The sequence below is a fragment of the Penicillium riverlandense genome, assembly GCF_028828495.1.
Source record: "Penicillium riverlandense strain IBT 135883 chromosome Unknown utg000002l_segment0_segment0, whole genome shotgun sequence".
Lineage (NCBI taxonomy): Eukaryota > Fungi > Ascomycota > Eurotiomycetes > Eurotiales > Aspergillaceae > Penicillium > Penicillium riverlandense.
In genome coordinates this window covers 1025229-1049111 of record NW_026643195.1, presented here as the reverse complement: position 1 = coordinate 1049111, position 23883 = coordinate 1025229, and the positions used below count along the sequence as shown (strand labels likewise).

The 23883-nt window shown below is 53.2% G+C and overlaps 9 protein-coding genes across 9 annotated transcripts; 5 read left to right on the top strand and 4 right to left on the bottom strand.

The window, feature by feature from the left end:
* Nucleotides 1-674: 674 nt before the first annotated feature.
* On the bottom strand, nucleotides 675-2548 carry N7474_002713 (uncharacterized protein; the record flags this gene model as incomplete). The annotated part of the gene is made up of 5 exons (XM_057194128.1): nucleotides 675-1037; nucleotides 1091-1893; nucleotides 1942-2064; nucleotides 2118-2270; nucleotides 2335-2548. 5 exons carry the CDS (start codon nucleotides 2546-2548, stop codon nucleotides 675-677), a joined length of 1656 nt encoding a protein of 551 aa, XP_057055483.1.
* A 1431-nt stretch (nucleotides 2549-3979) lies between these two features.
* N7474_002712 (proline dehydrogenase family protein) lies at nucleotides 3980-5479 on the top strand (the record flags this gene model as incomplete). Its single annotated transcript, XM_057194127.1, has 2 exons — nucleotides 3980-4569; nucleotides 4621-5479. The coding sequence occupies 2 exons, from the start codon at nucleotides 3980-3982 to the stop codon at nucleotides 5477-5479; spliced, it is 1449 nt and encodes a 482-aa protein (XP_057055482.1).
* A 455-nt stretch (nucleotides 5480-5934) lies between these two features.
* N7474_002711 (putative proline utilization protein PrnX) lies at nucleotides 5935-6987 on the top strand (the record flags this gene model as incomplete). The annotated part of the gene is made up of 1 exon (XM_057194126.1): nucleotides 5935-6987. One exon carries the CDS (start codon nucleotides 5935-5937, stop codon nucleotides 6985-6987), a length of 1053 nt encoding a protein of 350 aa, XP_057055481.1.
* A 566-nt stretch (nucleotides 6988-7553) lies between these two features.
* N7474_002710 (Zn(II)2Cys6 transcription factor) lies at nucleotides 7554-10370 on the top strand (the record flags this gene model as incomplete). The annotated part of the gene is made up of 7 exons (XM_057194125.1): nucleotides 7554-7639; nucleotides 7696-7827; nucleotides 7892-8157; nucleotides 8214-8299; nucleotides 8349-8983; nucleotides 9032-9202; nucleotides 9251-10370. 7 exons carry the CDS (start codon nucleotides 7554-7556, stop codon nucleotides 10368-10370), a joined length of 2496 nt encoding a protein of 831 aa, XP_057055480.1.
* A 324-nt stretch (nucleotides 10371-10694) lies between these two features.
* N7474_002709 (BUD22 family protein) lies at nucleotides 10695-12167 on the bottom strand (the record flags this gene model as incomplete). Its single annotated transcript, XM_057194124.1, has 2 exons — nucleotides 10695-11822; nucleotides 11922-12167. 2 exons carry the CDS (start codon nucleotides 12165-12167, stop codon nucleotides 10695-10697), a joined length of 1374 nt encoding a protein of 457 aa, XP_057055479.1.
* Nucleotides 12168-12652: 485 nt separating this feature from the next.
* N7474_002708 (complex I 30 kDa subunit family protein) lies at nucleotides 12653-13562 on the bottom strand (the record flags this gene model as incomplete). The annotated part of the gene is made up of 2 exons (XM_057194123.1): nucleotides 12653-13323; nucleotides 13388-13562. 2 exons carry the CDS (start codon nucleotides 13560-13562, stop codon nucleotides 12653-12655), a joined length of 846 nt encoding a protein of 281 aa, XP_057055478.1.
* A 395-nt stretch (nucleotides 13563-13957) lies between these two features.
* On the top strand, nucleotides 13958-19596 carry N7474_002707 (CCR4-NOT core ubiquitin-protein ligase subunit MOT2; the record flags this gene model as incomplete). Its single annotated transcript, XM_057194122.1, has 6 exons — nucleotides 13958-14010; nucleotides 14066-14132; nucleotides 14231-14346; nucleotides 14409-14777; nucleotides 14840-16584; nucleotides 17420-19596. The coding sequence occupies 6 exons, from the start codon at nucleotides 13958-13960 to the stop codon at nucleotides 19594-19596; spliced, it is 4527 nt and encodes a 1508-aa protein (XP_057055477.1).
* Nucleotides 19597-20476: 880 nt separating this feature from the next.
* Nucleotides 20477-22049, top strand: N7474_002706 (fungal transcriptional regulatory protein; the record flags this gene model as incomplete). Its single annotated transcript, XM_057194121.1, has 2 exons — nucleotides 20477-21544; nucleotides 21618-22049. The coding sequence occupies 2 exons, from the start codon at nucleotides 20477-20479 to the stop codon at nucleotides 22047-22049; spliced, it is 1500 nt and encodes a 499-aa protein (XP_057055476.1).
* Nucleotides 22050-22128: 79 nt separating this feature from the next.
* On the bottom strand, nucleotides 22129-23427 carry N7474_002705 (peptidase C45 acyl-coenzyme A:6-aminopenicillanic acid acyl-transferase; the record flags this gene model as incomplete). Its single annotated transcript, XM_057194120.1, has 2 exons — nucleotides 22129-23227; nucleotides 23279-23427. 2 exons carry the CDS (start codon nucleotides 23425-23427, stop codon nucleotides 22129-22131), a joined length of 1248 nt encoding a protein of 415 aa, XP_057055475.1.
* Between the last annotated feature and the right edge of the window lie 456 nt (nucleotides 23428-23883).

Below are 23883 nucleotides of genomic sequence, written 5' to 3'. Positions count from 1 at the left end.
ACGCGGGGTAAAAAGCCGTGGATGATGCGAAGTACCGGCTATCACCGGCTTGAAGGTACACAGTACATCACACAGTACAAAAGTGGCCGGGCCCACCTCGGCGAGCGAGCAGGAGCCGGCAGCCGTGCCGGGTGGCACAACCGGGCCGGGACTGAAGATTGGTTGGCCGTTGCAATTAACCTTGTGGGGCAGAAGTAGGTACTAGATACTTCTGATTTTGTCATATGCTTTAGTTGACAGAGAGTAATGAAAATTCTTCAAGTTTATCTATATAGGAAAGAGAGTAACAGACTTTAATCGGAGAATTCAAGCCAAAAAAACAAAAAGAAAAGGGTACATGCAACAGTCAGGATTCGCTGGTGGTCACCCACCCAACTACTAACTGACCGGCGTGTGGCTTAAGTACGGCTGAGCGGACGGGAAGCCCTGTTCTCCACACCCTGTGGTCGCATGTATCAGTTTCGGAGCTAATTATGATCATACGCTAACTATAGAGCCAGCATACTTCACGTAGGAGTATGGACCATTCCGTAGACGCGGAGCAAGGAAAGGAGAGGAAGAGCAAGTCAGAGCGGACGGACGCAGACCCCATGGACTCAGACTGCAGGGACGAATACGGAGCAAGGACAGCGCTGCAAGGACATCTATATATTTGATACAGGGTACACTTCGATCTATGCAATCCACCACCACACCCGCTGCAGCCAGTTCCGCGGCTGTCTCTCAACGTCCTCTTCACTCAATCGGTCAATCTCCTCTTTACCAGTGAAGATATCAACTTCGGACGCCTTGACCATCCACGGCGTCTTGTACCAGAATTTATGGCCCAGGTAGAGCACGAAAAAGATGACGAAAACAATATACGACACGAGGAAACTCGACGCCGTGAAGGAGCCCGGGAAGAACACCGCGTAGCCATTGGTGATGGCCAGTAGCCCCACCATCACCATGGCGTAGTAGGTCCCCCATGGCTGGAAGGGAGTTTTAAAAGGCCGTGACTCGAGGAGACCGTGGAACTGCAGGGCACTGCGGAAACGCTGTAGGGATCTTGTCAGTACAATATACAGAATTGGGGAGGACAGCAACAAACCAGATACGCAACTCCCACCAGAACCCAGGAGATAAACCCGCCAACGGTGGTGATGTTGGTGAACCAGTAGAAAACATCGGCTCCCGAACTCGACAGGTTCAAAAAGGCGAGCAGGCCAATCGCCCAGGTGATCAGAACAGACATGTAGGGCACGCCGTTCTTGTTGCAGCGGGTAAACACCTTCGGGGCCTGACCCTCGCATGCAAGCGAATACAACGTACGAGATCCAGCATACACCCAGGAGTTTCCCGAGGACCAAGCAGATGTCAAAATAACAGCGTTGATCACATGGTTTAGGCCGTGGATACCAGCGTTCTGAATGCCAATCACAAACGGACTGGCGCCAGCACCGGAGCCGCCGCTGGCCACTCCGGAGAGGAGGCTTTTGTCATTGTAAGCGACAGTCACGCCAATCACCAAGCTTCCGAGCACGTAAAAGGCAAACAGACGGTAGATGAAGCGATTGGTTGCCTTGGGGATGTTGCGACGCGGGGCGACAGCCTCTCCCGCGGCGGTGGTGATGAGTTCCGGAGAGAAAATGAACGAGAATCCGGACTTGATCAAAGCAGTCCAAAAGGCAAGAAAGCGGCTGGTGTTGACATTCGACACGAGATATCCGTGCTTGAATGCGCCCGGGTGCTCCCAGTATCGGAATCCAAGCCGGTCATGGTTCGGGCCGCCGCCGAAGAAAAGCACCACGCCCAGGATGATGAGACCAATGATGGCGATGATCTTGAGGGACGCAAACCAGAACTCGGCCTCACCGTACCACGAGACGGCAACGATGTTGAGGATGAGAATCACTGGACTCGTTAGACAGAGACAGATACAGTCCGACGTGATCTACTTACCCACGAGGATAATTGCAATCCACACTCCCACACTCACGGAGGTTGGCCAATACTGGATGACCAATCCGGCGGCGGTGACTTCTGATGCTAGCAGCATTGAAAAGGAGTACCAATAGTTGTATCCTGGCCTCATAGTCAGAAACGAATCTCCACCACTCACCACCACCGGGACTTACCAATGGCGAACCCCAAACTCGGCTCCGTAAAACGGTTAATGAGATACGGGACGGAGACTCCTTGGACGGGCAGGTAGGTTGTCATTTCGCCCAACATATTCATGACAAAGTATACAACAGTCGACATGACAATGTATCCCATGAGCAGAGGAGCTTCGACAAGTCATGATGATTAGCTCTCACATCTTCCTAACGACTATTCGTGAAAGACACCTACCAGGACCAACGGTCGATAGCGACGCACCACTTCCCACGAACAGGCCGGTGCCAATACAACCACCCAACGCCAGAAATTGGATGTGCCGGGAGCTCAATCCGCGGTGGGTTTGCGAGTTCGGCATGGGATCCACCTGGCCCATCGACTTCTCGTCATTGTACTCTGGGGGGGTGGCCAGTACGCCTTCCTCCAGGCCTTTCGGTGATGTCTCCATGGTGGGCAGGATTTTGAAGAGTGTCAGAAGGGAAGTGACTGACTGAGTGTGGGAAAGGAAAAAAAAGATAGACAGGCAGAAAGAAAAACTCTAAATGTCCCTAGTACCCTGTTGACCGGGAAAACGGGTGTGGAGCGCGCTCTTTCTATTCTTCTTGTTCCCCGGACCGGATTCCCCGCGCAAGAAGAGAGCTGAAACAATTGCCACCGAACGATGCCCCAGGGGATGAGGGATAAAGACTGCGAGAATAATGAGCCTGATTTGTGGGGAAGCAGAAACACAAACGAAACTCCCCCACCGAATTCGGGCCTGATCGGAGGTACACACAATGGGTTCTTGGCTAAATGGGGCACATTATCATTAGGGCTAGCCAGACATGGGCATGGAACACTTCACCGTTTCTAGAAAAGGGGGCCCCCATTTGTGCGTGGGGTGTCCAGGCCGAGAAACTGGAGCCCGATCGGCGCTTGTCCTCGGCTCTAGGGGGGATCTCGGTGGGTGTCCTATCAGTGGGGGTTGGCTATCATCGTGACATAATAACTATTACTTTTAGGGTTATATCATTATGACTGTGATCTCATTCACTGGGGTTGGTATATACTCTGTCGTCTCCCGGTACGGGTGAGGCTTAGTGCCATCGGTCCGGGGTGGGAGCAGTTTGATTGGTGGCCGATTTAAAGATGCGAGTCAGTGCTGAGGATCAGCGGGTGGGTTGTCGGGGAGTACCTGTGCACAGGGATCAACTTCGTGTTGAGTGATTCTATCTATAACCAACTATTTCACCGATGAACACCAATAATTGACTAAAAGATTGACCATGAAGAAGAACAGATGGCTATAGTATGATCCACTGGAACACCTCGTGATCAAACCAGTCCGCCGAAAATAGCCGTCTCCACGTGACCCTGATAGCACCACCACCGGGCCGGTCACTCTGTCTTCTTATCAATCGCCCAATCTTCAACCGGGCCGTGACCGTCTAGGGACTCGGGCCCCGCCACCCTAGTTACAGACCAGGTGGGAGATAAGCATGGCCCGAGGGATGAGGAGGGCAGTTCATGCAGTCTGTATGCCCCGGGCAATCCGCTTGGCTGTTGGGGGAAGATATCGAAGTCGGCCAGAGGTATACTCGGTCAGTTATAGTAGTAGTGCCACCGTTTCCGATATTCCGTACTAGAAACGACGGGTGGTTCCTGTGTGTCATCGCTTTCTCACCGACCGTACCGGGTGGCAGGCGGTTGCCACCGGGCCTTGTCAAGCAAGTATAGGATAACTAGTCCTGCTTGGGCCTACATATCAGGTTCACTCGACCGTGGCTCCCAACAAGACTTCCTACCAACCATAATCCTCTATTACAACTCTTTTCTTCTTAAGACGCTATTCCTTGTCTCCTCCATCGCCAGTATATTCCGCCAGCCACAAAAGTCAGTAATGAAAGCTGTACCTCGCCCACAGGTCGCTTCCCTGCTTGCGCCCTGCCGGGCTGGCAAGAGGTTCGTCAGTGAGACGAGCAACACCCGCTCCTCGATTGCGGCTACTGCGACCAGCCCGCTCTGGCAGCCTCTCTCGCCTGCTCCTGCCCCGCCATCACGTCGGGCTCTCGCCGCGCCGCTGGCCAAGCTGCCGCTGGCGAACGTGTTGAGATCGTTGCTGGTGTTGTCTATTTCGTCGTCCCCCATCCTGCTCAAGCCATGCATCTATACCCTGTCCCGCCTGGCACACCCGCGCACCGCGCTGTGGGATGTCGCCAAAAACCCACTGCTGAACATGCTGGTCAAGCACACCATCTACAAGCAGTTTAATGCCGGCGAGAACAAGGCCGAGGTGCAGCAGTCGATTCAGAACATCAAGTCTCTGGGCTGCCGTGGTGTTCTGTTGGGATATGCGCGTGAGATTCTGGTGGGCGAGAACCAGGATGCTGCGTATGATGCGAAGGCTGCTCGCGCGGAGATCCAGATGTGGCTGGATGGCACTTTGGCCACTGTTGATATGGCCCATGAAGGCGATTTCGTCGCTTTGAAGTAAGTTCATCTCTCAGACTTTCTTGACAATCTATCTAACCTAATACTTAGATTCACCGGAATGGGCATCGACGCCCTCCGCCTGCTGCAGCAGGAAGCTCCACCAACTGAATTCATGGATGTCTGTATCAAGAAAGTCTGTGATATGGCTGTCGCCCGCGGTGTGCGTCTGCTCGTCGACGCAGAGGAGCAAGCCGTGCAGCCCGGCATCGAGGCCTGGATCATGAAGTACCAGAAATACTGCAACACCAAGACCCCCGGCCGCGCCACTTTCTACGGTACCTACCAGGCCTACCTGCGCTCTACGCCCGCCACTCTGGCCCGTCACCTTGAGATTTCCCGACGCGAGGGATACACGCTAGGTGTCAAGCTTGTCCGCGGCGCGTATCTAAAGACGGAGCCGCGGAACCTGATCTGGGCGGAGAAAGAGGAGACAGATGCATGCTACGACGAGATTGTCGAGGCTCTCCTGACTCGCCGCTACAACTCCATGCTCCAGCCTCCTACGAAGGATACCCCCACTGAACTACCACCTGTGAACGTCATCATCGCCACGCACAACCGCGAATCTGTAAAGAAGGCCCACGCCCTGCGCATGCTGCAGGCGACCCGTGGCGAAAACTACGACGTGGATCTGAGCTACGCCCAGCTGCAAGGCATGGCCGACGAAGTGAGCTGCGAGTTGGTGCAGGGCTTCGAGAGCGCCGAAGCCGCTGTCGGCGCCACACCGCTTGAGGCACCCCATGTCTACAAGCTGCTGACGTGGGGATCCGTCAAGGAGTGCATGGGCTTTTTGATGCGGCGGGCTATGGAGAACACCGAGGCTGTCGGACGCACCAAGGAGTCCCAGCTGGCGATGATGAGCGAGTTGAAGCGCCGATGCCGGATGATCCTTGGAGGCGGCAACTGAGGTCTTTGTTTCTCTTTCTTTTTGCTGCATTGCGGACGACTGGTGCTTTCGTTTTGTTGTGGTTGATTGCGTTTTTGCGTTTGGAATGCATCCTATAGATGGTGTTAGCGTGTTTGCTCATGGGTTATGTCTGCTGATGATAATAGCAATTCAATAATTCAAGTTTATTTTTATGATTAATGGAATGCCCGAGTAGAATAATTGTTGTCCATGAATCATAGTTCACAGTTGTAGCATTCTCCACGATTCCACCCCGCCGAGATAACCCGCGGATCGTCCATCCGATGTGCGGAACACTTCCTACACCCATCTCCTTGCGCAAGATCATTGTGGTAATCTGTCTGATACAACCATCTATCGCCATAGACAACAATATCTTCACCGTCTAAATCACTATATTCACAAACTCCTGCAAACGCATCAATCCGGGCAACCCCACACCCACTCAATCCCAAATGCACGTCCTCTCCGAGCCAGACGTAGCCCAGATTTTCCGCAGCCTGACTCAAAAACAAGGCCATAGTCTCATCACCGCACTCGGTGAAGCCCTGATTGCCATCTCTGCCGAGTCCAAATCAACAGCTCCGGCATCGGAGCAGCGCATTCACCAGCCATTGCGCACCGTATTCACGACCAAAGATGAGAACACCTGCATTTTCATGCCGGTCTCTGACACTGCTAGCACCGGTATCAAGGTTGTCACCGTCAGCAGCAGCGGGATTCGAGGGGTCATCAATGTCTTCTCGCCAGAAGGTCGCTTGCAAGGCCTTCTCGCTGCGGCGGAAGTGACGGCCTTTCGCACAGCGCTGGCGACAATGACCCTCTTCGTGAGGTGTCCAGCGCTTTCTAAAGAGACCATTCTTGTTTTCGGATCTGGTCGCCAGGCGGAATGGCATGCCCGACTGGCTCTGTTGCTTTACCCGGACCAGATCCGTCACATCACCTTCGTGAACCGGGGTCGGAAGCGTCTGGAGGAAACGGAGCGCGATGTCATTGCTCCTCTACGCCAGAGCCACTCGCATGTGGAATTTGCTACGCTCGCCAAGGAGGGCGTGGATGACTATGAGTCCCGACTCAACGCGGAACTAGCAGCCTGCGACGTGATCTTCAGCTGCACTCCATCACCTGCGCCCAACTTCCCGTTCTCTGCCCTCCAAGCTGCTCCGAAACAGCGATTTATCTCGCTCATCGGCTCATACAAGCCGCATATGCACGAGATTGATACCGACACGCTTATGTCAGGGGGTGGGAAGATCTACGTCGACTCCAAGACCGCCTGTCTCGAGGAGGCAGGCGAGCTAATCTCCGCGCAGATTCAAGAGGACCAATTGACCGAAATGGGCGATTTGTTGGGGGCGCTAGGGCCAGGCGGTGCGCTGGACGTGCGCCCGGATTGCAATGTCATCTACAAATGTGTGGGGATGGGACTCATGGACCTAGTCGTGGGGAAGAAGGTGCTGGAGGTTGGGCGCGAGATGGGTCTGGGCACGCACGTTGACGGATTCTGACAGCAGTAAGGATCGGCTCATTTGTCTATAGAGATGAGGTCAAGAAGCTGCTGTCATGTCGTTCACCTGCCTAATTCAGCATGGAGGAATGCTTTGGCGATGCCTGTTTCGAGGCAGATCGGCCGATGGTTCCTGAGCCACACCTCGTGTTTGACGGCCCCCAGTCTGTCTGGGGGCGGTTTTGCAAGCACTGCCCGTTGACAAGCGTCTTATCTGAAACATGAATATCATGAGACATATACAATAGTGCATCGTAGTAGAACTAGCATCACAGAAACCCTAGTACACCTAGAATAAATCGGCGGGCATTGGCATTATCTGGCCGCTGATAAACTCCCACTCCTCTTTTACTCCGACAGAACCATCACTCACTTCCTCATCTACCTGCCCAGCCTTACCCAGCCTACAACTAACCCGACTTTTGAGTTTATTGCATAGTCGATCGGCACTTTCGGCACTTTCGCGCAGTCTGCGACTATTTCCACGCCCGCACCGCTTTCTGTCTCCGCTTTGGCTCCGCACCTCCGCAATGTCGGTCGCCTCACTGTGACTCGATTTTGCTTGCCATGGACGACACGGCCTCGACTCCCGCGCAGCACCAGCAGAAGCGCCCGCGCGTAGCCGAGGAGAATCGCAAACGAGCAGTCAGAGCGTACGCCCTCTCTTCCCCGGTGTGCCCGCACAGGTTCGCTAATGCATTCCGCGCAGATGTGACGGCTGCCGGAGAGTAAAGGAGAAATGTGAGGGCGGTGTCCCTTGTCGCCGGTGCCTGCGCTATCGGAGACAATGTCTCTTCACGCATATCGATCCGAGCGAGAAGAGCCGGTCGACGAGTGTCTCGTGAGTTTGACCCTTCGCTTTCCGTTTCGCGCTGATGTGTCTGACGGCCTGGCGAACATAATAGGCTCCTGGAGCGAGCGGCGACCCTGAATCGTCATGATATCGCTGAGGCCGAGAGAGTGCGGCTCATGGAACGCATCCTGTCGCATTATATGCCTAATAGCACCTTCGATATCCATTCCCTGCGTCAGGCCGCCGAGGACTTGAAAGGCAAACACCGGGACTCGGACTCGGATGTGTTCTCGAATCATATGGATGGTAATGACATGGAGGATTTGGCTATTGACGAGGAGGATTTCACTATCAAGGCTTTGCCTGATAATACCACCCGTATGTTGCTATGTTGCTTTGGCGCTGACTTAATGGGCTGACTTGGGCATTGCAAGAATACTCCGGGGAGTTCTCTTACTTGAATTTCTCCATGAAAATCCGAAAGAAGATTGACGAGTGGATGAAGACTGCGGCACCAGACGTGAGCCACCTTGAGTGTCCAAAAGGATCTGTGCTAATTGGGTTCCCAGGCTACCACCGAAGTTGAGCCATTTGAGGAACGATGGCGATCGACACAGCTGCAATCTGGGTCTTCCTTAGTCTCTGCATCAATCACCTGTCTCCCACCACGATATGTGGCCGATTTCCTGGTCCAGATCTTCTTCAAATATGCCCAGACAAACAACTTCTATATTGAAGAAGATTGGCTCCGCGACAAGCTGGCCGTCTGCTATACGAATCCGGACGATTTATTGCCCGACGACGCCGGAGCGGTGTGCGCTATCCTGATGGTTCTAGCGGTGGGCACGCAGTTTGCCCATATGGAATCATCCACCCCGGTGAATTGCTTGCCTTATGATTCTGCGGCGAGCCAGGACCACCATTTTTCGGAGGACGAGGTTGGTCTGACGTTCTATCAATTTGCGTCCAAGCTTTTACCGGATATCATTGCCACGGCTTCTGTTCGGAGTGTACAGGCGTGTCTTTTGATTGGGACATACTTACTCCCGCTTGACACATCGGGGCTATGCTATACATATTTCGGCCTGGCTCTCAAGCTGGCAATTCAGAATGGGATGCATCGGAGATACCATGGAGAAGGGCTGTCACAACGGATAATTGAAGTGCGGAATCGAGTTTTCTGGACGGCTTATACAATTGAGAAGTGAGTCTTGCCCCTAGAATTCTGAACCCAAGACTAACAATTCCCCAGACGGATCAGCATTCTCCATGGCAGGCCAGCCTCTCTAGCTGATTCCGACGTCGACGCACCGCCCCCAGTGGACTTCCCCGGTCTAACGCCCGCAGGACAGCCGTCTAACCACACGAACATGGTGACCCTGATCACGCTGACATTAAAGCTTGGGGAAGTCTCGAATGAAATGTAGGCGCTTCCCCCCTTTTGTCAATTCTCAGACTAACACTCGAACAGCACCTCTCTCCGGACCTGCCGCAAAACCCAGCAACAGGACAGTCTTGAGCGGCTACTCAACATGCGCAAACATCTGGTCGAGTGGTGGTCGACTTTACCAGAAGATTGTCGCGATCTCAACCCCAGAGAGCCTTTGTTCCGCTCCAATGTCCACCTGAAGTTGGACTACTGTCTGACCAGAGTCTTCATTGGGCGCCCGTTTCTTTTCAGCAACATCAAGGGTCCTCCTCATGCGCCCCTGTACAAGGGTCCATCCGGTCTTTCCAAGAACCGCGTGGCCCTCGTCACCGATTGTGTGGAGGCGGCCCTGGAAATCATTGATCTGTGCCGACTTCTCCGTGACGAGACCGGACTTGCTCGTGCTTCGTTCACTGAGTTTAGTTCCTGCCGCGCTGCCCTCCTAGTGATCCTGGCTCAAGGTCTGACCAAACGGACCGAACGACTTGGCGCCGCCCTGGAGCAGGGTATTTCCTTGATCAAGATCATGTCCATGGGCGTTGGTTCGGCGCGTTCAGCAGTCAGCGTCATCGAAGCGCTAGAGCGCGCCATTCGTCGTTTAGAAGTGTGGAGCGAGACCCAGCAGACCCAAAGCAATGGGAGCAGTGAGTCTGCCTACGACCGTTTCAAAAACTGGGAGATGCTTTGGAAAACCGGGCCTATCTCCCCATCCACCGTCGCCAGGCAGCAGCAGGAAGTCTACGCTGCCAGCGATCCGCCCTCCCATCAGGGACTGAGTTCTCTCCATGCTCCCGCTGCCGCCGCCGCTGCAGCCGCCGCGGCCGTACCCGGCTTGACCACAACCCCGCCGGCCGGAGTAATGGCTGGTACCCGCAACGGCTCCGATCCAGGCATGATAGGCCTAGACCAGGATATCCTGGGGGGAGATGCTCCCAGCAGCGGGTTCTCAGATAACTTCTCAATCTCCCAACAGTCGCTGTCCCAAATGCCAACTTTTGGCTTCGATCACTTCGTGTCGAATTTCCCGCAGGAGCTCGGCGAGTTCACTGCCATCCCTTGCTTCGAGCCCGATGCGCAGGCTCACCCACCCGGCATGGTGGGTTCGGATGTGAAGAACGAAGGTCCTGCTGATCCGCACTGGCTGCAGTTTATGAATGAGTGATCTTGTGTTTTAGTTTTGTCGATTTGAATTCAGCGTTTCTGTCATTGCTTGGTTTGTTTACTGGTCGGTATACCATTTATGTTTATTGTCAGTCCTATCTGTACTTTGTTGTTTATAATCTTGGTGAGAGAGAATATCTATAATGTCATGGACTCGTCTGAAGCTACCCAGCGCTGAATATGCAAAAGAATATAATATCCAGTCCAGGTCTGCATGCAGCTAATTGCTCTTGTCTCCGACCGCACCTCGACGGTGTACCGCGTCATTGAGGAAGTCAGGTCACATCCATGGGGCATGGCAGCAGATCTGGTTTCTAGGGGCATCCTAATCAAACACAACCTTCTTCCCCTGGAACGAGGCGGTGGACGCCTGCTCCTTCGCCTTCTTCTTTGCCTCCCAAGAAGGATGCAACGGCCCACTGTCCTGCGCTGCACTCTTGGCTTTACCCAAAGGCATAGTATTAGCACCCGTTTGCTCATCACGGCGATTCTGAGGCCGTCTGCCACGCCTCCCAGCGTCCGTAGCACCGCGCTTAACGTCCCACCCACTATCTCTGTTCTTCTTCTGCTTCTTCATTTCTTTCTGGACATGATTCGCTTTTTCGCCGTATTTCTTCTCCCATAGAGCGCGCCGAGCCTGCTGGCCCATCCGGTTCTTGCGCTTTGGTGGCCCCGCTGCGGCTTCGTCATCTGTTGCTTCGGACTCAGAGCCAGACCAGTATCCGCCCATCATTAGTGAGGGGAGGAATGTAGTGTCTGTTGCTGGGGCCTTGGAGGATTTGGTGCTGCCCTTGGGCTTTTTGGTTGGTGGTGGGGGTGAGTCTTCTGCGGCGGAGAAGGAGTGTGAGGGTGAGGGCGAGCGGGAGACTGATGAGATGGAGATGTCGTCTGCTGTTGTTGCTTGACGGTTGTGTTGAGTTTGGAGGTCGTGCTTTGCGGAGTTTTCGTCTTCGGAGTCTGAACTACCCACGAGATTATCGAATTCGGCAAAGTCTTCGCTTCCTGATCCTTCTGCGCCAGAGATGTCTTGATCTTCTTCTGATTGAAAAATGCGTTCAGAAGCCGAGACAGGTTTCTTTTTGGTGTCGGTCTTGGCTTCCTTGTCCTCCGCTGACGATGACTCGGACTCCACTTCGTCTGGCTTCCGGCGCGCTGATTTATCCTTCTGCGCTGTATCCGTCTTGGGTTTGGTGTTCTGCTGCTTTCCAGCCGGCACCTCCTCCAACTTCAGCAGTGTCCGAATTCCAGCCATGATATCCGGCAACACTTTTTGTACGGGGGTCGACTTGAACAGTCGCGCCTGGATATTCGCTTCGGCAGTGCTTTTAGGTCCCTCCGTGGAGATCTTCTTCGATTCTTGAAACTCGCCGAACACAGATGACTCTGCAATCCGCTTTGTCTTGGAAAGCTGCTTAAATAGGTACTTCTCTGCAGTTGCATGGTAGTCGAGTTCCTGTATGGCAAATAAATCCAATACTTAGTACAAGCTCACCATATAGGTCAAAGGGCAAGGTTGTCAAAGCAAACTCCTGAGCAGCGCCTGGAAACACACCTTCAAAGCCTTCACTTCTTCCGCCAACCGTGACAACGTCGTGGAAGCATTCTCCTGCGACTTTGCCGTCTTCTCACGCCGGCTCAGTTTCTGTCGCTCAAAGCCACGCGCTACCTTAAGGCCGCGTATGAGAAGCTGGACGCCGTTGTCGAACTTGTTTGTCAGTCGTACGGCCTGCATGGAGAGTTTGCGGGCGTCGCTGGACCGCGCGGGGCCGTTGAGCTCGGAGAGCTTGCGTTTCGGCATGGTGGATGTTATTAGATCACACAAGTAAATAGTCCGAGGAAGTCAAAGACTGCGATCGAGAGGAGGATGAGAGTGGTTGTTGCGGCGGAAGGTTTTGGTTGAGTTGAGCTGAAGCAGGTGCTGGGTAACTTTTTTTTTTTGCTCGGCGCGGATCATGTGCCAAGACTGATAGTAGTCCGGCACACCAGACGCGACACTTCAGACTTGTGAACGGGCTAGATTTGGTGGATCTTTATTGATAATGATAGTGGGAATTTACGAAAAGAATTACGAAATCTACAGCATTGCAAAATTCTTGTGTTGGAAACCACGTTCGTGGGAACACCGTCGATTTAACGCAGACTGGTATGTACATACAAATATGGCAAGGAAAGTAATACGCATACAATGCCCTTCTATTTCTTTTCTTCCTCCTTCTTCTCCTCCGGCTTCGGGGTCGGGAGATTGAACTATATGGTCCGTTGAGTTAGCGATGATTGCCCATGTCAGAACGGGATTTTACATACCGACTCGGGCGTCCGGTTTTGACCGGCGCCAACAGGCTCCCACGCAGTGCTGCCACTCTCGAAGTTGCGGAAGGCCTGGGTGAGCTCGAGCGGCTCGATGACAATGCGCTTCTTCTCCTCGTCATACCGCAGCTCGGTGTATCCCGTCAGCGGGAAGTCCTTGCGCAGCGGGTGGCCGTCAAAGCCGTAGTCGGTCATAATGCGACGCAGATCGGGATGGCCTGAGAAGAAGACACCGAACATATCGTACACTTCACGCTCGTACCAGAGAGCACCCTCAAACAGGCTGGTCACACTGGGCACCGGGGTGGCCTCGTCGGCGTAGGTCTTGACGCGGATGCGGGAGTTATAGCGGACACTGAGCAAGTTGTACACCACCTCGAAGCGCTGGTCGCGGGTCGGGAAATCCACGCCCGTAATGTCGGAGATCTGGGTGAACTCGGCCGCTGTGTGGTTCTTGAGGAAGCTCATGACGGGCAGAACACCCGCTGGGGCAGTGTACACGGTGAGCTCATCCTTCCAGACCGTGAACTGCTGGATGTACTTTGGGAGACAGGACATGACATATTGTCCATATTTGTGCAGGCTGTCGGCCTTGTCCTGGTACTTATCCGTGGGATTGATGACCGGGGCGCGCAGAGGTCCCTGGGCTGGAAGAAGAAGGAAAGTTAGTTCAATTGAATGAGAAGTTCGCCGTTGAAATTATCCACATACGCGGACGCTGGGCCTGCCGCATGTTCTCGGGCTCCGGTGTGCCCGGTGCAGTCGACGCCTTGGGTGCGTAGTGCAGGGAAGACGAGGAAAAGGCACGGCCGGCCATTGAGGATCTCGAGGCCGAAGCCACCGAGCGGCCGTTGCCCAATCGCATCAAAGAGCGTGCAGAAGCCATGGTGGCAGGAAGGCAATGGCAGGTGCGGGCGCAACTGGAAGGGAAGGGCACGAATTGGGGAGTTGAGTTGAGTTGGGCGAGTCAGTCACGTGGCTATGCTGACATAACCCGTCGGGCCTAACGCGATCGGGCAATGCCAGCAAAATGCAGCCGCGCTTCTTTTCCTTCCCTTTCTTTCTCTCCTTCGCCGCTCAACCTCCTTCCCCATCATCGATCGCCTGTCTCGCGCGTCCTTCCTTCCACCCACTCTCCTCCCTCTCTCACTCCCATTTCGTTCTCTTCTTCTTACCCATCGTCTCCAGGCGAGCGCGTTTTTCTCTCTCCCGTCTTTCACCCGTCTGTTCGACGGTTGATCTCCGTTTCGCCTTTCGCTCTATCGCAGATTTCCCGTCATCATGTCTAGTCGCCAACAGATCGACTCAGTCATCGACGACGATGATGAATTCTGGTACGTTCGCCTTGGGTTCCAAAACACGCAACTCTGGCACTGACATCTGCGCTAGCCCCCTTTGCATCGAAGAGTTCGATCTCTCGGACAAGAACTTCAAGCCCTGTCCCTGTGGGTATCAGGTACGTTCTATGACACCTCCTGAACATGCGCCAGTCCTTCAGGAGAAACTTGGCGTTCGTTTTCCTCCGTGCAACCGCTGATACCTGGCTCTCTATAGATTTGCCAATTCTGCTACAACAATATCAAAACCCACAGCGAGGAAGGTCGATGCCCGAACTGCCGACGTTCTTACGACGACAGTACGATCGAGTACAAGGTTCCAAATGCGGATGAGTGAGTTTGCCCCCCGGCATCGCTGTACTTATCATTCTGCTCACATCTTCTTTTCGCATCAGGTTCAAAGCAGACTTGGCCTTGAAACACCGCAAGGCCGCAGCGGCAAAGAAGAAGGAGGCAGAGAAACGAGAAATCGAGGCTTCCAGCCGAAAGAACTTGGCTGGGGTTCGCGTTGTCCAGAAGAACCTAGTCTACGTGATCGGCCTCAACCCGACGATACGCGACGAAAACCAGCTTCTCCAAACTCTTCGTGGAAGAGATTACTTTGGACAATATGGGGATATCGAAAAGATCGTCGTCAGCAAGGCGAAGCCTGGCGGCAACCCCAACCAGGGTATCGGTGTCTACGTGACGTTCTCGCGGAAACTTGATGCCGCTACATGCATCGCTGCCGTGGATGGATCGGCGAACGGTGATCGGGTTCTGAGGTAAGACGATGCGCTGTCCAAAAGGCCCGTCAACCTGTGCTAACGTTGCGCGACGCTAACAGGGCTCAATACGGAACGACCAAGTATTGCTCGTCTTTTCTTCGCAATGAGCAGTGCAATAACCGCAACTGCACATTCTTGCACGAGACCGGGGAGGATAGTGATAGCTACAGCCGTCAGGATCTTTCGTCGATGAACACATTGTCCAGCCAACGCCCGTCTCACCCCACTGCTCGTGCCGCCCAACCCGCCTCCCACCCCATACGCCGTCAGCCGAGTAAAGACGACTCCATCAGTGGCCGTCCCGGTGTTCTAGATGGACCGGCTTTGCCCTCATCCGCAAGCTGGGCGAACACGAACGCTCCCATCAGTCGGACGAGGCGAGCCAGTCTTACTGGGAGCCAGGCTTCCCAGAGCCCACGACCCGTAAGCGCCACAATCGCGACCCCCACTGAAGATCTCAAGCGCAGTGAGAAACCTTCGCCGGTCGCTCAGGAGGCTCAACGGCCCTCGCTGCCCCACATTCGATCGCAGGCAACCGCGTCTCGCCAAGTTCCTATCAAGCCCGAAACACCTTTTGACAGTCTGTTGAAAGCAGTCACGTCCCCCGACTTCAAGTTTGTTTTCTCAGCCTCCGAGTTGTCGCCAGATGAAGCTGCCATGATCTCGAACTACCCTTCTTTCATTGATCCGTACGGGGGCGTGAAGAGAAGGGCAATGCGTGAGAAGGTTGAGCAAGAACGCGTCAAGCGTGAGCATGAGCTTCTTCAGTCTACCACTGAAGATGAGGGACCCGAAGCCGGTAGCTTGCAACTGGGCGGAGAGCCAGAAGAATCCAATGCACCCCGAGGTCGTCAAAGCCGTGAATCCCATGGGGCTATCCAACCACCTTCCCAGCAAGGCACTGCGGACAACTCTACTGTCGGCTCCCCTGTTTCTGCAACGAGCCACCAGTTCCAAGGTTTGAATCTTGCAGGCCGCAGTTTAACCCCCCTCCAGCAACAGCAATTGATGCTACTGAAATCTGCGAGCAACCAGCAGGCTGGTCTAGCTGATCCCTTGAGCTCTGCTGCCTTGGATCAAGCTGCTCAGGTTCGTCAAGGTCTCCTACATAGTCAGATGGCACAGTTCAATGCCTTACAGGCGCAGAATCGGCAGTCGTCCCGTTTCGCCTTTGCCAACGAGGCCGGTTCGAAGAACGTCCCCAACCCGCGACTGTTAGGTCAGATGCAATCCGGAACTCCAAACCCCCTGTCCGCTCCTAGTCCCCAACAAGCTCTTGCGAGCGGTTTTTACGCAAGTGGTGCTCAGGGGCCTCCGCCAGGTTTGAAGACAGCTGGTACACCCCCCATTAGCGGAGGTGGTATGTTTGCACAAGGACATGGTTTCACGTCAAACAACAACCTTGGACTCGGATCCAACGTCGGAAAGCAAGAAGCGACACCAGAGCTGATGCGCGAATTGTTGCGTGGCCGAGGTGGAACGAATGTGGGTGGCTTGCAAGGTCAGGAAAATACTAAGCGTGAGTCCCTGTTTCCTTTCCTCCAACAGCACAATACCCCACCTCCCATGACTCCTACGAATGGCCTTCTCGGCTCTTTCTATGGGTCCCAGTTGGGAGCATATCCTGAAGCTGGTGGCCCACAGAAGCAGAAGAAGAAGGGGAAGAAGCACAGACACGCTAACACTTCCTCCGGCGGAGGTGGTGTAGTAGATCTTGCGGACCCGAGCATTTTGCAAGCGAGAATGCATCAGGTCGGCGCGAACGCTGGTGCTGGGCAAGCGTTGTACGGGAGTCAAGGCCAAGGTGGGTACAATCCTTCCATGGTATACGGCAGCGGAATCGGTCGCTATTGAAGGTCGCGATCATCACTCTCCCAACTTCCTGCGTCCTTGCATCTTTTCGATTTCTTTGCCTTTCGTTGGGTCTTGATTTTCCTTGGTCCTTTTCCCTATTGTTTTACCGGGTCTGTATCCCTTGATGACATGATATCAATTTCTTCCCATGGTGTCCGGTTTGCATTTCGATTTGCTTTTTTTCACCTCTCTCTCTCACACACACACACAAGGCTGGCGGTTTTGAACGAGCTAGCCTTGTCTTTGGCGTCTGGTGATGGGCCTTGACTGTTTTCCTGTTTTTCTCTATTCCCGTGCTTCTCTGGTTCAAGGTTTCCTTGCATTTTATGGACATATTCGCGTGTCTTCTGGGTCCCCTTTCCCGTTCGGTGACTCGTTCATCCCTTCAATCATTTTGCATTCGGGCTTCGATCTGCTATTTGTGGCGTCTTGATGACTGCCCAGGTAGCCAGATCATGGATTAATGTACGTTAAGACCTCCCTGCCCTGCCTTTTCAAACCAAAGCAGGGCGCTATTGAAAACATTTGTCTCACACCCGCGGTTTGCATAGATATCCAGCCCTCTTCTGTACCTAATTCTTATTGAGCGGGACCCGTCGTGTAATCACCGTTGTTTGCTGTTCTGTATCCCCGATTAGTCGTCGTGTCATCGATTGTCTAGTCGTCTTGACCGTGAGATTCCGTCGCCTTCTGTTGACCTCTGCCAATACCATCTGGGAAAACCTTTCACTCACCAACTCACTGGATTTGAGTGGGAAGAACCAACGCTGACTAGGGTCTTCTAGTGGATGAGGAGTTTCCTCCGCTCGGTATGCAGTCAAAAGAGCGCCGACCTGTCGACAGCTTTGGCTTTCTCAAATCCAGCGACTCGTCCATGCGTGCCGGAACCCCAAATCTGCCCCCTGGTCTGCCGGTACCCCACGCTCATCCCGGTCCGGGTACCTTTCAGGACCACCTGACTGCTTCTAATCGTTCTTCCCCTGCTCCCATGCCGCCTCCTGGCCTGGGTGGAGAATTTTCCTCTGGATATGGTACTCCGAAAAATGACGACGCATTGTCACGCCCTTCAACCCCTCCCATCGGTGTTAATACAACACGTCCGTCCAGTCATGTCAAAGACGCATCTCAGGTATCGTTTGGTTCGCCCGTGCCAAAGTCTGCGACCAAGTCTGGAGGCCGCCTCAAGGACGACTTTTCAATCGCCCCTGGCAAGAGTGATTCCGGTGTAAGACCTGGCTCTGAGATGAACTTGTCTCCCCTCAAAAAGGCGAACCCGATCAAGCTCAATACATCAGTTGCTACTGTCCAGCCTGAAGAAGCTGTTTCTGCCAAGATTGAGCCGGTTCCTGCTCAAGGCTCTGCAATTGAATCGCGCCCGAACACGCCGTTGACCACTGCATCACGAGTCTCTGACTCTTCGGGTCCTCGCCAACCTCGGGTTCTGCGTGTGGTGGATACTTCAAAGGCCGAAGCTCCACCTGTCCCGACTGCTCCATCTGTCGCATCTTTTGCGGGAACGGTTGGTGCAAGATCCCGCAAACAAAGCATCTCGTCCAACAGTCGTCCGGATACACCGATTGAATTTGGTTCCGAGGGTGACTTTTATGCGTCCGCTTCTGTATCTCGTGCGAGCTCGCCTCCTGCTTCTAGCCGTATTGGCTCTGCCCCAGTTCGTGCCGTTACCAAAAGCCAAGCCAAAAAGGAGCGACGACAGAAGGCTAAAGAAGCAGAGGCAAAGAAGGTCGAGACCGTTCCAGTAGTGGAGGAAACCGTGCAAGCTCCGATTCTTGGGAGGAAGCGGAAGACCAAGAAGCCTGCCAGCAGCATTGTCGAGTCGGGTAATATAGCTGCCGACACTGTGCCAGAGAGAGTGACTGCTGCCAAGCCAGACAAGTCGTCCCCAAAGAAGAAGGATCAACCCAAGTCGGATTCCGCCAAGAACGCGAAAGGAAACGAAGAACTGGCTCGAGAGGCAAAGACCCCTACAATGCCAGAGCAGCCCATCGAGCAAAAGCCTCCCGTGGAGGAATGGCGCTCACACAATACCGTGGAACAGTTGATGAAGGACTCTGAAGCCACTGGGATTTCTGTTAAAGACCTTTTCCTGGAACGGACGAAACCACTTCATGAACTGCTTGCTGCTATGCACAGGTCAGGGGAACTGAATCTCCATACTTCTTCGCTGTTCAACCCCGCGAACCTCTCTCAGCGTGTCGACATGAAGTGCACTGCCGATGACTATGACCTGCTCAGGCATCCCATTGAGTTGACCGAGGACCACCGGAAGACCTTGTTGCGCGGTGAGTTTGTTCGCATTGGTACCGAGGCCAAGAATCGATGTCTGATTACGCCGCGTGGCTGCGTCATCCCCCATCTATCGACTGAGGAGGAGGATAAGTACATCGAGCTGGAGAAGAAAATGAATGATGTCGTGGATCCTACCTTGGACGGACCCGATCCCAGCAACCGCAGTGGTGGTCTCGAAGCGCTTTTCGCAACTCCTGAGAAATTTAACATCTGCTGGGTGGACGACACGTCAAACAGACTGGGCGCTACGTCCCCGAACGCAGCGCTGGTTGCGGCGGAATCGACCGAATCCGCCTCCACGGTGCCGCCGAATGTGCTGTCCACCATGGACGCAGACACAACCCGCACTCATAATTGGGCAGTCACCAACACTGCCGAGCTGGTCAACTCGACCCCCGCTGCTGTGCGATCCTTCGCCGCAGCCACCGCCAAGCACCTCCTCGGCGGAGCCATCGCGTCTGGAAGCAATCCTGACTTGGAAGAACTTGCGGCCCTGACGGATGATGAACTGAAAGCATTCGCGGGCAAGTCGCAGAAGGACCTGGAAGGAACCCGCAAGGAGGTGGATTTGCTGGACAAGAAGTTCTCCGCTCTTCTTCGGCGGAACAAAAAGCTTGCTCAGCAGGCCCTGGCCATCGGGTCCAAGGATGAGTAAACGATTGGCGCAGCACATCACCACTGTCGTCGCTGCCTTTGACTGCCCGGTCTTATCAAGCGCAACGCTGTCACCGAACTTTTATTGATGGCTCTGTATGATACGCATTTTTGTACTATTATTAGCGGGAATATCAATGACCTCTAAACAATATGTTTGGAATGCCGTAGATGTCATCTAATGTAGTACGATGAAACTGAGCCTTTGATATGATATACCGTGTGAAGACTGACCATCGATTCTTTGGGGTTGGCAACCTACAGGATCGCCTGCAGCTCCTAACCTCTTGTTAGAGCTCATCTTTGACAGTCTCTAGCTCATGGTTGCAATATTATCCACACTGAGAACTGTAGTGAACAGAATGTGGGCTGGCTTTCCAAGAGATCAGATGTGCTTCAATCGATCTACACAATGTTGATGGTGCCTGAGGCTTGGCGGGTTGGGGTTGCCTTCCAGGATTGGTTAGAGCGTGGGGAGAGATAGATGGTAAACTCCGCACCGTCGGACAATCCCATCCGGACACACGATGAGACATTCAGGGGGCGACCAGATTTCAGCGCGCCGGGGATCTCGTTCCGTCGCCGGTTGCCTCACCTGTCGCCGGCGCAGAGTCAAGTGCAATTCACGTTCCACCCCCTGTGACGCTTGTCGCCGCCTGCGACTATCCTGTGTTTCTTCTTTTCATCAGAATTTTAGATCATGGTCTGCATCTCAGCAGAGACAGGAAAATGCATCGGAATTTCAGATTTCCAGTCCGTTCACTTCATGCGATGGGCAAACGCCGGGGAATGGAGTTCAATCACCTCTGCAAGCAAATTCCGAGGGCGACATACCGTCGGGCTCTATGTTCGATGAACTCTTCGATAACTTCCGAATAGACATGGGAGCATCAAGCTTGGATGCATCTATTGCCCCAGAGAACTTTAACAGACGGGCTGGCCTTATTGCAAGTGCTCGGCAACGACAGGGCACTGACACTATTCCCATGGACACGTTTGCCGCTTACCAAGCCTTGTTTCCACCGTCCATATTGCACTACCCCCAATCAAATACTGAGGACAACTTTACTCCAGGTCCCCGAACTAGTTCAATAGACCCAGCTTGGGATGTTGTGGTCTGGAGTCAATACATGAACCGGGTCCCGGAGTGGCTTTCGACCAAAAGCTCTATCTGGAGCTGTTACCACTATCTCATCAACTTGGCGCAAGCTATTCCCAACTCGCCACTATTCCACGGCATCCTCAGCTGGACATATGCATATCTCTTTCGTTTGGGACTTTACTCAGAATCCTCCCGAGTAACTCATTACACCACTGCATCGCAATTCGTTCAAATACTATCCGATGAGCTCAGTGACCGGCCTTCAGCCACATCTCCAGCTTCCTTTCCGATTCATTCCTCCGAGAAACTCTCTCAGTATATTTCGACCACATTCTTCCTATGTCATCACGATCTCATCGTGGGCGATTTCAGTTCATTTATCACGCGAATAAATGAAACTAAGGTCACATTCCGCCGGCACTGGAAATATAATACTATGCCTGGGATAATTGAGTCTCGGATCGTTATCTGGCTTGCTTTTATGGAGCTACGCTTCCTGTTTCTGGGCGGGAGTGTCGACTCTGCCGACCATGAGCAGCAAGACTTGATGGGGCTGTTGGTTGAATTGAACGCCCTTTCAACTCTACGGGGACCTCGGAAGCAGCAGTCATATCTCCGGGAATGTTTTGGAAACGGACTTCCCAAGGAAGAAAATGACCAGGAACTGGGAAAGGAACGGTGTCGCGAAAAGTTCGATGTGATTTTCTCCTACTTCAGTAAACTTCGATCTTTTGAGGTTTGGGAAAGTGAGAAACAGCCATCCAGTAGTAATGCCGAGCCCTTGCTGAAGGAGCTGCGAGAGGCGAAAATCGATGCTTTACGTGCTGATCTAGCGAGGATCCATGCAGTAAGTGACCTCAAGTTGCTTCTTTTCTTTATTAGACTCCGTCTATCATAAGTGTTAACTAACTCTCGTTCAGGAGTGTGAACTTGCGTTTCCTTCGCATATGTTGGGCTCAAATTGGACCCAAAATGTTGACACAAGCACTTTTCACATCATGACAGTCCGCGCACTTTGCCTGTGCTCTACAATAATGCTAAACCGAGTCATCAACCCACACGTTCGGACAGATCCAGATGCCCAAGCCGCGGCTCGAGAGCTTGTCCGTCTCTGCAGGGTTTTCCGCAAATCCAAGTCCCTTGAATCCCCTCGCTCGGTCATTTGGCCCCTCCCCTTATTTATCGCTGGAATCGAAATTGATGATGAGGTCTATCAAGACTGGATTCTTGATTATATGAAAGATCTCAATCAATGGGGTCTCCATGTGGTCAAAAGCAGAGAGTTACTGGAACAGATTATCCAATGGCAGGATAGCAATGGTAGCAGGGCAAGTATGAAAGATCTTTTTTGAGGTGTGATTATATCAATATCAGTTCTATGGATAATATAAAAAGACAACAAACAACCAACATTTCCCATCTGGGATCACATCACGGAACTTCTCGACGCTCCTTGCATTCACTATCACTCTTCTTGGGCGCAGTATTCTCTAGCGAGACAGGTCCTTCAAGCTGGAATGTTTTGAAAACGCCCTGGCATGGAGGTCCTTTACAGGTCGTGACTGTTCTTTGGGACAGATTATAGATCACGCAGGCCACTGTGGCCGTCGATCCTCGGAACGGGTATCCAGGCAGACCTCCAATGACCTTATCAAGTGGGTTCTTGTCCGGGTGACAGCACAAGGCTTCAGGATAGCTAAGATGATCCGAGAAAGCCTTGATCAGCTGTTCGTTGTTGACGAGGCCTTTCTTGTATGGCCGGATGCCCTGTTCGAATCTCTGGCGTCGAAACCAGCTACTCCCACCTGGGTACCTGTCTTTCACATCCTGGCGCGCCAGAAAGGAAGTTTCGGTGAAGTGGTTCGTGTGGACGAGGTAACTGTCGTCGATATCACAGTAGACCTTATGGATTCGGCTAGGAGTTATCTCCAGGCAGATACCAAACCCTTCGGCAGTGGCGAGGGTGAGATTATTCGAGACATGGCGCGGGAAATTTTCAAGGAGCGTGAACGCCTCAGACAAATGACTGCACTCGAGGATCATGCGTCGAAGCAAAGACATCGGCATCACCGGCTTTTTTGTTTTGGAGTTGGGCGCATAGTCCTCGGTAGACATGAGTGAGTTGGCCGTCACTGCAATTCCCAATGAGTTCATCCCGGAACGTCCCAGTTGTCCGGCTTCAGTGACGAGAAACATGGATGGCTTCGCCTCGGACGGGTCTGGGTGCACTTCGAGGTAGATGATGCAGTCCGTCAACCAGAGCCGCGCGGACATGTCCCAATTCTGGCAGTTCAGAACATCTCCGCTCTGCGTGGTCTCTTTGAGAAAGAATGCGCTCGTGCATTCGTTTGCTTGGTCGTCTTCAGGGTTATCCACACGCGCCAGGTCATACCGAGCATTCAGCAGAACGATGTCTTCCAGCGACACTCCAGCACCGTCGGCAATACCCCTCATCTCCTCGAGGGCCGCAGGGTAGTGCGCGGAGATGTTGGGAATATACACATCCTTAATGAGCTTTTCCATCAACGCACTAGTGGTATTATTAGAGAAGTGTGCAAAGAGTGCTTGTTAGATTCCTTACTGCTCGGTCAGCTTCCCGGGCCGTTTGTAGTATTCCACGTTGGCCTTGACTTTGGAGGCAGCTTGCTGGCCGTGCGAATAGCCACGTTCGTATGGTAGGCCTCGAACGACCACATGTTGGTAGCATGAAAAATCAATTGCGGTCCTCATGATGACTTGGTTTGTGCCGCAGATTGGAGCTCGCTCGAGTTATTTTTTTACTAATAGTCCAGAAACGTGCTCTTATATCCACGGCAATTTGTAGCCTGGTCTTTGAGTAATGGCAGAAATATCGTGATTGGCTATGAGCAGGTTTCCTTTTTAGGTGATGTTAGCGACGCTATCTTGTAAGAATGCACGAACCGAAGCCAGTTATGTGTTCCACAATGGAAAATTAATTGCCAGTCACTTGACCCCAGTAATAATATTTGGGTGTCCTCATATCGAGGTCTAGCGTGGGATCTACTTAGCACTTCCTGATTAGGGCTTATCAGCGACGGGGTCGCCAAGTGCTCCCGAAAAGGCAAAGCGGAATGCAGAGCCGACGGTTTCCCCACGCGCGCAGATATCAGCTATGCGGGGAGATAAGTCCTCCTTTGCTAGATGATTTTGTGAAAGCTATAAATA